At 47.7% G+C, this 17627-nt stretch overlaps 1 protein-coding gene across 9 annotated transcripts in view; it reads right to left on the bottom strand.

Annotated features, from left to right (window-relative positions):
- Positions 1-17627, bottom strand: part of LOC140388384 (ERC protein 2) — a 1175365-nt gene that overhangs the window by 1055121 nt on the left and 102617 nt on the right. For 7 of the 9 annotated variants that reach the window (XM_072472461.1, XM_072472462.1, XM_072472470.1 and 4 more), the window contains exons 4-5: positions 9040-9063; positions 6904-7320 (exon numbers count right to left, since the gene is read on the bottom strand). In XM_072472461.1, coding sequence (XP_072328562.1) covers positions 6904-7320; positions 9040-9063 — 441 coding nt within the window. The remainder of the gene's footprint in view (positions 1-6903; positions 7321-9039; positions 9064-17627) is intronic. The other 2 variants (XM_072472463.1, XM_072472465.1) reach the window with 1 other exon arrangement.

Raw genomic sequence — 17627 nt, 5'->3', positions numbered from 1 at the left:
TGTTCTTACCTGCATTACATGTCTTCAGTGTGTGAAAGAGGATCGCTGTTGTGGAGGCCTCAATAGAGTTGTTTTCGCTGAAGAAACTGCATGCTACAAAGAGGGCAAAGCAAACTGCCACAGGGGAAATTTAGATCAATCGCTGAGAAGGACTCTTACTGAAACCTTAAGGGTGAATGATTGTTCTCATTGCACCATTGGGTTAATGTGCAAAATTCCCAAGCAAAGGCAAACTGTGTAAAGAAAGGATTAGAGATGCTCTTCTGCACTGTAACTCTTTAGTCGCTCAACCAGTGGCAATTTAATGCAAACCATGTTTATGCGATACTTTACCTAATGCTCCTCAGCCTCTACTAGAGGCCCCCACATCACAGATGCCAGTCCTCAGCCAATTACAGTCACTCCCACGTGACATCAAGAAATGACTGAGCGCACTAGATATTGTAAAGCTTTTGAGCCCTGACAGCATTCCAGCTGTAGTGATCAGTACTTGTCCTCCAGAACTAGCTGTTCCCCAACCCATGCAGTTTCAGTACAATTACAATATTGGCATCTCTTGACAATGTGGAAAATTGCTCAGCTATATCTTGTCCACAAAAAGGAGAGCAAACCCAATTTGGCCAATTACTGCCCCATCAGTCTAATCTTAATAATTAGCAAAATGATGGGCTACCTTTAAAGAGGAGATGGTCCAGCTGCAGTTGAGGTACAGGAAGAGGGCAAGGTAGGACGAGCAAAGCCTCAGCTCCCTCAATTGTAGAAGGGATAGAGTGCAAGATTAAGAAGAAAAAGGGTACATGTGACAGATGTTGGATTGATAACACAAGTGAAAACCAGACTGAATATAGATAATTCAGAAGAATAGTGAGAAAGCATGAGACGGCACTGGTGGTTAACTTATCCAAAAGTTCCCTCTCGGTATATAAATAATAAAATAGTTAAGAGGGCGTTTTGGTTGAATGGGGGCCAAAAAGGGAAGAATCTCTGCAGAGACAAAGGTGCAAATTGGAATATTTTGCATAGCTCTACCAGGGAAAAATAATGGTGCCAAAATCAGCAGAAAATGAGCAGTTGAGACATTGATGAGCTAATAAAAACAGGAGGTACTGAAAGTCTGACTATACTTGAGGATGATAAGTAACCAGGACTGGAAGGAATGCAAGAGGAAAGGAGGAAATTGTGGAAGCACATGCCATAATCTAACAATTTTCCACTGGATACAGAGGTGGTGCCAGAGGACAGGAGAATTGTAAATGTTACACCCTTGTTCAAAACTGGATGTGTGGATAAACAGGAACTAGAGGCCAGTCATCTTAACCTGGGAAAGCTTTTTAGAAAAGATAATCTGGCACAAAATTGTCAGTGGATTAATTAAGGAAAGCCAGTTTCGATTTATTGAAAGCCAATGCTGTTTAGCTAACTTGATTAAGTTCTTTATTGAGGTAACAGAGGGGTGACGAGGGTAAAATAGACTTCCAAAAGGCATTTAAAGACCCAAATAATAAGCTAGTCAGCAAAGTGAAAGTCCATGGAATGAAAGTGGCAGCATGAATATGAAGTTGGCTACGTGAGAGGAAACAGATTAATGGTGAGCAGTTGTTTTTCAGACTGAGATTCAGTCTGAGGGCCACTACTTTTCTTTATCTAGATGAATGGTCGAGACTTGGGCCACAAGGCACCTTTTCAAAATTCATGAATGACACAAAATTTGGAAGTATCATGAACTGTGGGGAGGATAGTGAAGGGCTTGGATTAGATTTCTTTATTGTCACGTGTACTGAGGTACAGTGAAAAGTATTTTTCTGCGAGCAGCTCAAACAGATAATTTAGAACATGAAAAGAAAATACGTAATAGGGCAACACAAGGTACACAATGTAAATACATAGACACAGACATTGGGTGAAGCATACAGAAGTGCAGTATTAATCAGCTCAGTCTATAAGAGGGCCGTTTAGGAGTCTGGTAACAGAAGAAAGCTGTTTTTGAATCTGTTTGAGCGTGTTCTCAGACTTTTGTATCTCCTGCCCGATGGAAGAAGTTGGAAGAGTGAGTAAGCCGGGTGGGAGGGGTCTTTGATTATGCTGCCCTCTTTCCCAAGACTGCAGATAGAGTCAATGAATAAGAGGTAGGTGCGTGTGATGGACTGGGCTGTGTTCACGACTCTCTGTAGTTTCTTGCAGTCTTGGGCCGAGCAGTTGCCATACCAGGCTGTGATGCAGCCAGATAGGATGCTTTCTATGGTGCATCTGTAAAAGTTGGTAAGAGCAGTGTTGTCATGCCAAATTTCCTTAGCTTCCTGAAGAAGTATAGACACTGTTGTGCTTTCTTCATCACAGCACGACATGGATGGACTAGGATAGATTTTTGGTGATGTGCACTCCTAGGAATTTGGCCCCGATGATGCAGACAGAGGTGTGTACAGTACCTTGCTCCCTGAAGTCAATGACCAGCTATTGAATTTTGCTGGCATTGAGGGAGAGATTGTTGTCGTGACACTACTCCACTAGGTTCTCTATCTCCCTCCTGTATACTGACCCGTCGGTTTCGGGACCCGACCCACTGTGGTCATGTCATCAACAAACTTGTAGATGGAGTTGGAGCCAAATTTCTCCACACAGCCGTGTGTGTTTAGGGAGTATAGTAGGGGGCTAAGTATGCAGCCTTGCAGAGCCCTGGTATTGAGGACTATCGTGGAGGAGGTGTTGTTCTTTATTCTTACTGATTGTGGTCTTGGGGTCAGAAAGTCAAGGATTCAGTTGCAGAGTGAGGAGCCAAGTCCTAGGTTTTGGAGCTTTGATGAGCTTGGCTGGGATCATGGTGTTGAAGGCTGAGTTGTAGTCAATAAATAGGAGTCTGATGTAGGAGCCCTTGTGGTCGAGATGCTCCAGCGACGAGTGTAAGGCAAGGGAGGTGGCTTCTGCTGTGGACCGGTTGTGGCGGTATGCGAATTGCATACTGGGAGTGTGGAGTTGATGTGCCTCATGGCAAACCTCTCAAAGCACTTTATTACATCGATGTCAGGACCACCAAACAGTAGTCATTGAGGCACGTTGCCTGGTTCTTCTTTGGCACCAATATGATGGTGGTCTTCTTGACGCAGGTGGGGACCTCGGAACGGAGTAGGGAGAGGTTGAAGATGTGTCTGCCAGCTGGTCCGCGCAGGATCTGAGTGCACGACAAGGACCCCTTCCAGGCCTGTCGCCTTCCAAGAGTTCACTTTCAGGAAGGCCGATCTGACTTCAGTAGCTGTGACAGTGGGTATGGGTGTGTCCGGGGCTGCTGGGACAATCAACAGCGGTTTGATGGTTTCCTGCTCGTACCGAGGATAGAATGCTTCAAGATGACATGGACAGACCAGTGGAACGGGTGGACACATAGCAGATGAAATTCAGTAGAAAGAAATGCGCGATACATATTGGTGGGAACAGCAAGGAGAGGCAATATAAATTAAAAACACAATTCTAAAGGGAGTTTTGAAACAGAGTTACCTGGAGGTACATCTGGAAAAATCATTGAAGGTATCAGAGCAGATGTGATCTAACCAGGGCTTTGTACAGCTGCAGAAATGACTTCCAAATTGCATTCTGGTCCTCCAGATACTCAGGCCGGCGTTACATTTGCTTTTCTGATCATTTTCTATACCTATTGATGATATGTTAATCATCTGTGTTCATGGATCGGCATTGCTTCTAACTTTCCACCATTTGTAAAGTACTCTGATATCACCGTTTTAGATGCAAAATGGATGACCGCACACTTGCATGTACTGAAATCTATTTACCACCGTTCTGGCTAGGCACCTAATAACTTTATACTTCCATCTCCACAGTTCACCTTACTGCACATCTTTGTGTCATCGGCCATCTTGCATATGTGGTTATATATCCCAAAGTTTTTAATAAATACAGTGATGAGTAGCTGCAAAGTAGATCCCCGAGTGATACCATTAGCCACATCCTGCCAATTAAACTACCTGTTCATTAATCGTTACTCTCTGGGTCTCCTATCACAAGACATCAACTTAGTCAAATATTGATCCTGGAGCTGGAACAAACTGAGGCTACGGCTTTCTGCAATCCATTAAATCTCTAATTCAGGAGTGCAAAGTACCACTTTGTAAAATAAGGACAAGGACAGGAAAAAACATCTGACAGCAAATGCCTTTGCATGCAGAAAATACTAATGCAAGTAGGAAATTACTGCACTCAGACACGGACTTACCAATGAGGAGTGTGCAAGATTTGGACAGGATCCAAACCAATTACTCTTGGTTTTGCAAATGTAACTGTATAATCATCAGTACCACCAAGTGGTCTAAAGCTTGACCATTCATCAGTAAATCTCAATGAATCAGTCATAAAAAGTAACTGAAAAATTAAAGCTCTCGTGGTCCACATTCATAGTAAAATTTGGCAACAAACGCTAGGTTACAAAGTGTATGGATTTACAACAAATAAAACAGCAACTTGTGCCATCCATTTGAAAGATTTGTACGCTTTTATAAATGGAGGTTAGGAAAATGTGTAGCTTGCATGGAACTGTTACTGAACTCCACTAAAGCGCTAGACCTGCAATTGGCAGGAAGACAGAGAGAAAGCATGGGCAGGATTTACCGCACAACCTCCCCGCCCCAACCCCCATGTGTTTTGTGGAGGTGGCCAGCTATTGGCCAGCGGAAGAATCTTCAGGTCCCACCGTTGTCAACGGGATCTCCCGCTGAATGCACCCTCGCCGTCGTGAAACCCACAACGGGGATGTGCCGTCGGTGGGACTGAATGATCCCACTGGCATGAACGGCTGGAAAGCTCCAGCCCATGTGTCAAATTGTCATGCCTGAAAATCATAAACTTTGCAACAGATCTTCAGCTCCACCCTATACATGCAAAATAGGCACATTACCTCTAAATAATTGAGCAAAGCAAAATATGATGGCGTACAACATAAACTATGTACCATAAACAAAACCGGTTTTCAAATACCAATTTACAAAAAACTAACAATTATAATTTAATTTCAATGTTGTGCGAAGATGCGTTGACAATGGAATTTGAGACAGATGCAGCATGACTGCAACGTTATGATTTAAACAGATTTTACTTAAACTCTTCCTTTTTGTGGTTTCCAAAACAACATTAAATGTTCGCCTTTATTCAACATCAAAATTATAAAATAAAAACCACACATATACACACAACATGAACAAGACATATATTCCAAATTTGACCAGGACAAAACCAATCTCAAATACTGCTGCCAATTGAGTTACATTCAAAGAAAAATCCATGGGAGAATTACATTTTACTTGAATGGCCTGGCCCCTCCCAAAATTATTTGTAAGGTCTTTTTGTAAATAGTTGGTCGGAAGAATCGGTCAAGAAATGGCAGGTTAAGAGGCCAGCCACAGATGCCACATGTAGCTGCATTAGAAACAGGGCTTCTGATTACTTTTGGGTTAAGGAATGGAAACAGACCTGTGATGTACGAATAATGGAAAGATATCGCTTCTTTTGGCTAAGATGAGCGTGAGGTCAGGTGTAATGCCTGGATTTGGTATGTCTCTCTTGTGGGGACCATGAATTGGATTCAATTTGAATTGGTTTTTGGAGCAGACAAGGAGCTGGATTAGGGGTTTGCCCCTGTCCACACTCTGAGCTCTGGGTTTGTAACTCTGATAAAGTAATAAAAAAAGAGGAATGATGGAAAGATGATTGTTAAATATTTCAGGTCTGTCTCAGACATCTCCTCCGCTTCAGCAATCACTCCAGTAAAACTGTCAAATGTGCTGCTTTTAGGAATATGCCTATACAACAAAATATCTCATCAAATAGTGCATTCAAAAACAGTTTTCTGTGGTGACCCCATTTTATTTCAGCACACTTGGTGGGTTTGGGGGGGGGGGATTAGTTTAGGAACTGCTGCAATAATGCAACCAAATGGACAACAATAATGTGCCAGTGTGAGTTGAGCAAGGCTATCTCACATCTTTCACATGTGCTTCTCCAATCTTGAAAATCAAATGAAAATAATTCGGTAAGACTTGCCCAGATATTTTGCCTGAATCCTATTCTCCGACTCGGGGCTTTTCACAGTAACTTCATTCGAAGCCTACTTGTGACAACAAGCGATTTTCATTTCATTTCATTTCCCAGCTCCTCCGTGAACTTCACACAAGCTCAGCTACTGGCTTAACGACTGCATTACGTTATGTAACAGAAAAGGCTAAAAAGTTACCGAAGGAGCAAGGGGAATAGTCCACACCAAGAGTGCTACTTGACAGAAGTGCCACACCTAATAACAGTTCAATTTTTGCTTTCCGAGATGTGGGGCTGGGGAACCGAACTCTTCCTAATTCAGGCACAGTATAAGCAACTAGCATTCCCAATTCATATATAACTAAACCAGATAGAGTTAAACGCCTCTACTTTTCCTCAACATGCCTTAACCTTCACCTCAGAAAAGCAACACGTATTGTGCAGGTGTGACGGTTTTTGAAATTTCCCAACAGCTATCCTGTGGCCTCTCTCAGTAAGAATCCTAGTTATTGCTGAATTAAGGGCACAACATCTGTATAAATTGTTCCAATCAGCAACTTGATCAAGTGTCCAAATAATTTCCACGCCACGAGCGAACTTTTATCCCAGGCTGCCAATGTGAAAAGTCAGTTTCTATCCCAGTGCACCACCCAGTTCTCAGAAATTTGCTGCTTTTGTAAGCCTCATCAATATAACAAAATATTCCAGAAATAACTGTGGAATCACTCACTACAATATTTGGCTTCAGTATTATGCTGTATGTGATTGCACCAATTTACTACAAGAGATTGATTTACAAAACATGAAAAGTAATGGCTTTCAATTAAAAATGTTGACAAAACCTAATACTATTTAAAAAACAAAACATACCTCTTTAAGATGATTGTTTTCTTTTTCTTTCTGGTCCAGTAGGACCTCCAGATGATTAACTTGAGATTCTGCCTCAGATATTCTCCGGCTCCTTTCATGTTCCTCCTCCATGGATTTGGAAGGCAATCCTTTACTCTGCAGCATTTCTAGTAGTTTCTTAATTGATTCATCCCTTGCATTCAACGTCTGCTTCTGCGTTTCAATCCTCAACTCCATTTCTTCTAAAGTCTTCCTCAAAAGAAAGAGCTCTTTGGCCTGTCGTTCATGTTCTGCCTGCAGCCTCCGGAAGTTCTCCTCAGTGAGCTCAATGGTGTAATGCTCGGCACCTCGGTTAACATTCTCTTGCTGAAGAAGGTGGTTAAGGTCTCGTTGGGTTCGAAGTTCATCTTGCAATGCTTGGATGGTCAACTGTAGGTGCTGTAGAAGTAATAAAAACAGGTTGCTCAGAGTTTATACAAATTATTCATCTCAAACCACACGGTGTTAAGTTCAATTATAAACCAAAATGTAACTTAAATCAATATCTAAACTCTGTGCAAAGCCACTTCTTCCTCAACAAAAATCACGTTAAATAGTTTGTACCACAAGAGGATTCCTTGGGTCTCCCATGCAGGAACAAATCTTAACAGCTCAGAACAGAAATCTCTATCCTCATCAGTTCATAATCTGAGCACAAAAAGCAATTTTTTTTTTTGAGAATAGACAGATTCCTGAACTTAGAAAATGCCCTGGAGATACAGGCTACATCAATAAATTTTAAAAGCATCTATACATCAAAATCTCTATTCAATGCGCTCTCTTGATTCTATACTCGGAGTGCAACTTTCTTCCACATGGGAATTTCTCCTCTGTGGAGACAACCTCCAGTCAAATCTTCTGGCCCAATTGGTAAGCTGCAGACACAACTGGTAAGATGCAAGTGTCTGGCCTATCAAAGTTAACTTTTCCCACAATTATCATCAGTGTGACTACTTAACCCATTCAAAGATGCCATAATTCACGAGAGTCTTATTACCAAGAGGGAACTCTTGCCTTTTCCGACTGAAATCAATCATCTTTCTATTTTGGTGTGCCATTGAATAATCTAGCTCTAAAATATGAAAAGGCAAGTGTGTAACTGAGGCTAGCAAAGCAAAATGACAGCTCCGAGACCAGCAGACTTCTGGTTGGGAGTTGATCACTAAAAATATGCTACCAAAAGAATCCCTTTAATTTTACGTGGGGCAAAATGAGATCCAACTTTAGCACGCTAGAGCAAATAGAAACTAAATCATTACTTAATATAACGCATCTAAAATATAATATTTAAGTGACCTCCAGCAGGTGGCTTATCTTAAGAAGCACTGCAAAATTAACACTGCAAAATTAGAAGACTGTCACGACTGTTGGCTACAAGATCAAATGAGAATGTTTTAATTACGGTTTTAAAAATCTTTTGGAAAGAAAATGCTACAACTAAGAAAATCCTTCAGATTTCTTGTAGCTTTATCGAACCAGTTCACTATAAAACCAAATACAAACACTCTAAAACAAAGAATTCCCACATTTGAATTAAAATATTCAAATTAATTGTAACATATTTGACAGCAGGTGCATAATTGTTGCCAAGCAACAGCAAAAACATTCCACCTTCATACGAGAGCACAGACGGCATGCTTTTATTTGGGTCAGAAATTTGGGGAAGTTTAAAAAGAAAGGTTCCAAATCAAGAGAATGTTTCTATTTTACCAGCCAAACAGTTGTAATAAAGGATGCAAAAATTCTAATGTCACTGTCTGTCAAATATGATATTTTCTTGGGACACTGAAATGATGCAATGTTAGATTACACCTAAAGTTTTCAATTCTGAATGCATATAATTAAGAAAATTATAAACATGGATCCATTGATTCTCCTCAACCACCAATCGGATGTTAAAAAGCACTTGCAAAACAATTTAAAATCTTTTGTAGCGTCGACTCGGTTATTAAAAGACGTAATCTAACATGCTCACCAATTAAAACTTCAACATTTAATCTTGTACAAAATAAAATACAAATTAAACACAATGCTCCACACATCACTGAAACAAGAAAAAAAAGCTAATTGCATTATTTTATGTTGTGCAAACTAAACTGTTGCAAACATAGCACAAACCTTTGATCTCCTTGCATCCAAAGGCTGAACAGCATGGCAAATAAAAAAAGAATGTAGCAAAATCAACAAATGGATACAGAGAATGCAAGCAGGAATACTACACGCCAACAGCAGCAATGCTAAAAACAGCTCAGTAGAATCAAATGATTGATTCTAAGCAGGATTCAGAGTTAAGCATTGCCAATGGATCAATCACAAAACAATGGCTCATTGGGCTCAGCAATTCAAGATTTCTAGGTGCTGGACCATTGAAGATAAAACAGTAGTTCAGGAGAGCGGGAAGGTTCAATATTATTTCTTGCATTTAAATGGCCATTAGAATAATTACTTCTGGCTTTGAATAAAAATATATAAAAGTCAAGACTGAACAAAATAACACAAATATCTGGCCAACATAATCTCCTCGCAAACACCAGCCAGTACAATGGAGATGTACGGTAGGGCAACACAGTATTGCTGTGCATTTGTGGCTTGACCTTGGATTCGTCTTTGAATAAGTTTCAATCTTGACTGGATATCCAAAGGTGAGAATAGGAAAACGGAGACCAAATACCTCCACGGAAGTCAACTCCGGCCTTATTTATGCAGCAGTTAGCAAAACATGGTTACAGGCAGTGTGTCAGATGTTTAACAGGAGGTTCACCAGTAACCCTTTCGGCAGAAAAATGAAGAAATTTAGGTTAAGGCAAAGGAGGACGATACAAACAGCAAAATATGTGTGCTATCCAAAAGCAGTTAGCATCAGCAAAAAATTTCAAACAATACTCTGGCAGAACCAATGTCTCCAATAAACATGTAACAGATTTAATCATCACTTTTTTTAGTTATCGGATATGCCAAACTCTACACTTCAAATGAAAAGACATTTCATAACTGGGTTAAAAAATATACACCACTGGAAATATAAATAATTTGGGAGACAAGCAATGGTAATGAATATTAGTTTGACAGTTTGGAAAGAAAACAGGAGTATTCCAAATTATCTAGCACATCGATCATTGGGATTCAATCCAAGTAATTGTCAGCATAATGTGTTGCATAGACAAATTTTTACTCCTTGAAGATTATACAGACACAATCATCTGAGATTTGCAGATCTTCTGCAAGAGTATACAATCAGCCGTTTTTTAGAATATTTAATTGTCACTGGCAAATTTAGATTCTGTTCCCTCATTCAAATCATTGATATAAACGGTAAATAATTGAGGACCCAACACTGACCCCTGTGGCACTAATTATAGCTTGCCAACCTGACAAAGACCCATTTATTCCTACTCTTCTTCCTGTTAAACTAACTGATCCTCCGTCCATGCCAATACGTTATCCTCTACACCATGAGCTCTTATTTTGTGCTGCAAACCTTGATGTGACACTTTATCGCATTAAGATGCCAATAAAATTGTATTCTATAAAGGAGGAAATAATTGTGTTTCTATACCTTCATTGGAGGAGTTTGTAAAATGCTTTCTTCTCAACTGGTTTCTAAGATTAGGTCAAGGTAACACATAGCAGGAAGTGCTACATTTTATCTTACATAGTCGATGAATGAGTAATCACACAAAATGACATTTGCTTAATGTGGCTGAAAATTAAAACCAGAAATGTTCGATGCTGTGTGTGTGAAAATGTTGAAGTATTTGTATTTCCCTCATGCATACCCTATGTAACATTGAGTGAAAAACCAAACCTGCATGTGGTAAAAGCCCCACAAAATATATGGAGTGGTAGGTGAAGGTCAAGTCCTTTCACCTCATAAAACGGAGGGGGGAAACATATACAATGCATTTTATTAGGCAGCTTGCTAGATTTCTGGCCAACAAAACAAATGTTCCAACAAATGAAAAACCACTTGTCAGCATACATTTCTGATACACAAGTAGATAAAGATACCAGAAACATCTCCCAGCTGATAAAAGGAAGCTCATGCAAGCATTACTGAAATATGGCATACATGTTTCAATGGTAAAAGGATGAAAACCGTGCCATCGAGGATCAGAAGTTCAATTGGAAATATTTTCCAAACTAATTAGTAAAAACATACAGAAGTAAAACATTGAAAAAAATGTTTAATCATATATTACACGAAAAGAACTATAACCGGGTCACTTGAACATCATGCATGCTGTGCTCTCAGGTTCAACTGGTCATGTTAAATTGTAAGCAAAAATGGATTTGTCCTCCCTCAAGGCAGCGAGGTAAAACAGAAAATTTCTACTTTAGGAATAAATGCAAAATATGGAGATGAAAACAACATTTTTTAGTCAAAATACACATGCACAACTGTGATTGCAATTTGTTCAGTTCTCAATTTTCTTAACCCAAAGTCACTTAATTTGCATTAAAACCATTTGAGGGTTTTTTTTGTGCTTTAAAACTTCCTATGATGTGTCATTACATTAATACAAACCATCAATTAATTTGAAGCTTTTAGAGTAAAAGGATTTCAAAATCAGACTCTCATGTGTTTTTCTGTTATTTGCTTACCACCTTAGATTGACAACATATCCTATTTGTTTCTTCATTTTCCACCATTTGTTTCCTTCAGGCATAAACCACCAATGGCAGACAAACTGCTCACACAGCCCAGCCACTGTCTGCACTTTTGAGCTGGCCACAGGATGACATATAATCATAGAACTTAGTGCAGAAGGAGGCCATTCAGCCCATCGAGTCTGCATCGGCCCTTGGAAAGAGCACCCTGCCTAAGCCCACATCTCCACCCTATCCCGTAACCCAGTAACTCCACCCAACCTTTTTGACACTAAGGGCAATTTAGCATGGCCAATCCACCGAACCTGCACATCTTTGGACTGTGGAAGTACAAAAGATCAACCAGTGGATAACTCGTCAGAAAACAGAGGTAGGTTTAAGTAATCTATGTTTATATTGTTGGATATTAGAAATAAGGTATAGATTTGAGTTTAATTAATTGTTTCTGTGAAAGAATGGGTTAAAACTTCTGTTAGATTCATATTAAACAACGTTGTTTCCACGTATGGGGTTTTTGGTTTAATTTCAGACTGTGCCCGCATTGTGGTTGAAAGGTTATGATGTGAACAGCAAACAAATATGAAGGAGGAATAGACCATTGTTTAACAATCAGGGACCACCTTTACATTAGGACGGATTTTAACTGGACCCAAGGCAGTTGGAGCTCGGTGGTGAGAGAAGGTGGCTCTCATAACTCTGCCAGACGCAGAAACAGAACAATGGCGTAATGGGCAACAAAACAAGTCCCAGAACCCGAAGAAGAGCTGGTTCTAGAAACCAGGGAATGAAAAGAGAAGTGCTCGGAAGGTTGAAGCCAAAGGAACAAAAGGTAACTGGAATTTGAACAAGGGACTGTTGATTGAAGTTAAAGACAGATGAGAAGTTCCGACCCGCTGGACTTGGCTAAAGAGAAGCCAAGTATCCGATTTGAAGAGAAATCCAGAAATTTCATTGGGTGGCATCTACCACTTGGTTTCAGAGTGGAGTGTGACAGTTAGCCTGTTGATTTACAGGAACTGTATATTTGCTGAAAACACTACAGCGCGCAATATATTTTGCAACCCGTGTTATCCCGAAAATCCAGACATTTGTGAAGGTAAGTAGGAATGAAGAGGTATTGCATCACTGTGAAACTTTTCATCTTTAATTTAAAAAGATTCTGTTGTTAAAATCTAATTGGCAGTCCTGACTCTGCTCATCCATTTGTTCTAAAAATGTTATGGTCCTTTGAGCCAGGATTACATTCTGGGACCTTCCTGTCTAGTGATATCAACTGGGACTATAACACTCTCCTCGTCATGCAGTATCAAACCTCTGCTCGACAAACATTTGAACAGTGAAAGGCCCTTCCTGTTGGTTTCCTTATTTCCCATTTTTACTTTGTCGTCATCATTTTTTTGATCCGTGGATATTTAATGGGCATATATCTTATAAGTCAAGAAGAGGAAGAGAGGAACTCAAAAGTTTCAAAATAGTACACTGTGCTATTGGAGATTTAGCTTTTGAACAGCAGAACTCAGACTTTCTGGCACGTAGGATCGGAGGGATTTGGTTCAATTAGTTGGCTGCTGTCCAATGAATTGGCCAACGGCTGTATTCTGCCTGGCAGCAGGTGGTGACTGGGTCCGAAACACATGTGGGATGGTTGAGAACCCAGGAAGTGACAGTCGGGTCCTGGATCCAGAGAGAAGCGGTGAGCTGCTGTCTCTCCCTCTTTCTCCTGAAATGCTGCCTACCTGTTGATTTCTGAGTTCTTGATGAATCTACGATGAACATCATTACAGACTAAAAGCACACCCTCCAACTGAAGGCTAGACTGAATAAAGGGCAGCACGGTAGCATTGTGGATAGCACAATTGCTTCACAGCTCTAGGGTCCCAGGTTCGATTCCTGGCTTGGGTCACTGTCTGTGCGGAGTCTGCACATCCTCCCCGTGTGTTTCTTCCGGGTGCTCCGGTTTCCTCCCACAGTCCAAAGATGTGTGGGTTAGGTGGTTTGTCCAAAATTGCCCTTGGTGTTGTGTGGGGTTACTGGGTTATGGGGATAGGGTGGAGGTGTGGACCTTAAGTAGGGTGCTCTTTCCAAGAGCCGGTGCAGACTCGATGGGCCGAATGGCCTCCTTCCGCACTGTAAATTCTATAAAATTCTATGAAAGGTGTACTTTAGGCAGCATGTAGTCATTGGGCAGCCAGAGACCGAAAGACGTTGGGTATTGTCTAAGAAGTATTTGTTAATTTCAGTTGTGTTGCGACTCCAGGTCAGGTGGGGCTTGAATTGATTGCGCAACAGCTCAGGGTATCATAACATCAAAAGTTTTTCTGCTGCATTTCAGGCATTCATTTACATATGAACTCGAAACACATTGGGATCAAACAACGAGACAGCGCATCATTCTTTGCAACTCTTCATGGCATCCCAGTCATGGGAATGGGGTGTCAGTTGGGGAGGTTTTTGAACAAAGTCTAGATTTCAAAGAATAGCATTGCAGCTTAATAAGGGATTGATTATATGAACTGTGTAACTACACTGGAAAGATGGAGAAGTTACTATCTGGACACCTCATGTTGTAAAGAGATTCTGGAGGGAATAGGAGAGTAGGTGCAGGATTATGATTATCAGGGCCAAATGCAAAGGAAAATGGATGTGAACAGGGAGAGGAGTCCTCTGGTGCAAGTAAAATAGATCCAGTTATACTACGTAAAATGTTGTTGTTTTTTTAAAAAAGGGTATTAAAACGCACACACGCACAGTGGGGGAAGTGTGTGCATGCATGTTGAGGGTAGGAGCAGCAAATGTGGACACGTGTGCCTGGGGGACAGTGGGCGGGCGCGGGGGGAGACAGTGGGCGGGGGCGGGGGGAGACAGTGGGCGGGGGCGGGGGGAGACAGTGGGCGGGGGCGGGGGGAGACAGTGGGCGGGGGCGGGGGGAGACAGTGGGCGGGGGCGGGGGGAGACAGTGGGCGGGGGCGGGGGGAGACAGTGGGCGGGGGCGGGGGGAGACAGTGGGCGGGGGCGGGGGGAGACAGTGGGCGGGGGCGGGGGGAGGCAGTGGGCGGGGGCGGGGGGAGGCAGTGGGCGGGGGCGGGGGGAGGCAGTGGGCGGGGGCGGGGGGAGGCAGTGGGCGGGGGCGGGGGGAGGCAGTGGGCGGGGGCGGGGGGAGGCAGTGGGCGGGGGCGGGGGGAGGCAGTGGGCGGGGGCGGGGGGAGGCAGTGGGCGGGGGCGGGGGGAGGCAGTGGGCGGGGGCGGGGGGAGGCAGTGGGCGGGGGCGGGGGGAGGCAGTGGGCGGGGGCGGGGGGAGGCAGTGGGCGGGGGCGGGGGGAGGCAGTGGGCGGGGGCGGGGGGAGGCAGTGGGCGGGGGCGGGGGGAGACAGTGGGCGGGGGCGGGGGGAGACAGTGGGCGGGGGCGGGGGGAGACAGTGGGCGGGGGCGGGGGGAGACAGTGGGCGGGCGCGGGGGGAGACAGTGGGCGGGCGCGGGGGGAGACAGTGGGCGGGCGCGGGGGGAGACAGTGGGCGGGCGCGGGGGGAGACAGTGGGCGGGCGCGGGGGGAGACAGTGGGCGGGCGCGGGGGGAGACAGTGGGCGGGCGCGGGGGGAGACAGTGGGCGGGCGCGGGGGGAGACAGTGGGCGGGCGCGGGGGGAGACAGTGGGCGGGCGCGGGGGGAGACAGTGGGCGGGCGCGGGGGGAGACAGTGGGCGGGCGCGGGGGGAGACAGTGGGCGGGCGCGGGGGGAGACAGTGGGCGGGCGCGGGGGGAGACAGTGGGCGGGCGCGGGGGGAGACAGTGGGCGGGCGCGGGGGGAGACAGTGGGCGGGCGCGGGGGGAGACAGTGGGCGGGCGCGGGGGGAGACAGTGGGCGGGCGCGGGGGGAGACAGTGGGCGGGCGCGGGGGGAGACAGTGGGCGGGCGCGGGGGGAGACAGTGGGCGGGCGCGGGGGGAGACAGTGGGCGGGCGCGGGGGGAGACAGTGGGCGGGCGCGGGGGGAGACAGTGGGCGGGCGCGGGGGGAGACAGTGGGCGGGCGCGGGGGGAGACAGTGGGCGGGCGCGGGGGGAGACAGTGGGCGGGCGCGGGGGGAGACAGTGGGCGGGCGCGGGGGGAGACAGTGGGCGGGCGCGGGGGGAGACAGTGGGCGGGCGCGGGGGGAGACAGTGGGCGGGCGCGGGGGGAGACAGTGGGCGGGCGCGGGGGGAGACAGTGGGCGGGCGCGGGGGGAGACAGTGGGCGGGCGCGGGGGGAGACAGTGGGCGGGCGCGGGGGGAGACAGTGGGCGGGCGCGGGGGGAGACAGTGGGCGGGCGCGGGGGGAGACAGTGGGCGGGCGCGGGGGGAGACAGTGGGCGGGCGCGGGGGGAGACAGTGGGCGGGCGCGGGGGGAGACAGTGGGCGGGCGCGGGGGGAGACAGTGGGCGGGCGCGGGGGGAGACAGTGGGCGGGCGCGGGGGGAGACAGTGGGCGGGCGCGGGGGGAGACAGTGGGCGGGCGCGGGGGGAGACAGTGGGCGGGCGCGGGGGGAGACAGTGGGCGGGCGCGGGGGGAGACAGTGGGCGGGCGCGGGGGGAGACAGTGGGCGGGCGCGGGGGGAGACAGTGGGCGGGCGCGGGGGGAGACAGTGGGCGGGCGCGGGGGGAGACAGTGGGCGGGCGCGGGGGGAGACAGTGGGCGGGCGCGGGGGGAGACAGTGGGCGGGCGCGGGGGGAGACAGTGGGCGGGCGCGGGGGGAGACAGTGGGCGGGCGCGGGGGGAGACAGTGGGCGGGCGCGGGGGGAGACAGTGGGCGGGCGCGGGGGGAGACAGTGGGCGGGCGCGGGGGGAGACAGTGGGCGGGCGCGGGGGGAGACAGTGGGCGGGCGCGGGGGGAGACAGTGGGCGGGCGCGGGGGGAGACAGTGGGCGGGCGCGGGGGGAGACAGTGGGCGGGCGCGGGGGGGGACAGTGGGCGGGCGGGGGGGGGACAGTGGGCGGGCGCGTGGGGGGGACAGTGGGCGTGTGGGGGGGGACAGTGAGCGTGTGTGTGTGGGGGTTGTCAGTGAGCGTGTGTGGGGGGGGGGGACAGTGAGCGTGTGGGGGGGGGACAGTGAGCGTGTGTGGGGGGGACAGTGAGCGTGTGTGGGGGGGGGACAGTGAGCGTGTGTGGGGAGGACAGTGAGCGTGTGTGGGGGGGGGGGGACAGTGAGCGTGTGTGGGGGGGGGACAGTGAGCGTGTGTGGGGGGGACAGTGGGCGGGCGCGGGGGGGACAGTAGGCGGGCGCGTGGGGGGGGACAGGGGCGGGTGCGTGGGGGGGGGGACAGTGAGCGTGTGTGGGGGGGGACAGTGAGCGTGTGTGGGGGGGGGACAGTGAGCGTGTGTGTGGGGGGGGGGAGGAGCCTGTGTGTTGGGGGGGGACAGTGAGCGTGTGTGTGGGGGGGCAGTGAGCGTGTGTGTGGGGGGGGACAGTGAGCGTGTGTGTGGGGGGGGACAGTGAGCGTGTGTGTGGGGGGGGACAGTGAGCGTGTGTGTGGGGGACAGTGAGCGTGTGTGTGGGGGACAGTGAGCGTGTGTGTGGGGGACAGTGAGCGTGTGTGTGGGGGACAGTGAGCGTGTGTGTGGAGGACAGTGAGCGTGTGTGGGGGGGGGACGACAGTGAGTGTGTGGTGGGGGGGGGACAGTGAGCGTGTGTGGGGGGGGGGACAGTGAGCGTGTGTGGTGGGGGGGGGGGACAGTGAGTGTGTGTGGTGGGGGGGGGGGGACAGTGAGTGTGTGTGGGCGGGGGCGGACAGTGAGCGTGTGTGTGTGTGGGGGGGACAGTGAGCGTGTGTGGGCGGGGGGGGTGACAGTGAGCGTGTGTGGGCGGGGGTGGACGACGGACAGTGAGCGTGTGTGGGCGGGGGGGGACGGTCAGTGGGCGGGGGGGGCGGGGACAGTGAGCGTGTGTGGGCGGGGGGGGACAGTGAGCGTGTGTGGGCGGGGGGGGACAGTGAGCATGTGTGGGCGGGGGGAACAGTGAGCGTGTGTGGGCAGGCGGGGGTCAGTGAGCGTGTGTGGGCGGGGAGGGGACAGTGAGCGTGTGGGCGGGGGGGGACAATGAGCGTGTGCGGGCGGGGGCGCAGTGACCATTT

Source organism: Scyliorhinus torazame, chromosome 13, assembly GCF_047496885.1.
Source record: "Scyliorhinus torazame isolate Kashiwa2021f chromosome 13, sScyTor2.1, whole genome shotgun sequence".
Classification (NCBI taxonomy): domain Eukaryota; kingdom Metazoa; phylum Chordata; class Chondrichthyes; order Carcharhiniformes; family Scyliorhinidae; genus Scyliorhinus; species Scyliorhinus torazame.
The sequence above is the reverse complement of the archived record's forward strand: the minus strand, read 5'-3'. Positions and strand labels throughout refer to the sequence as shown.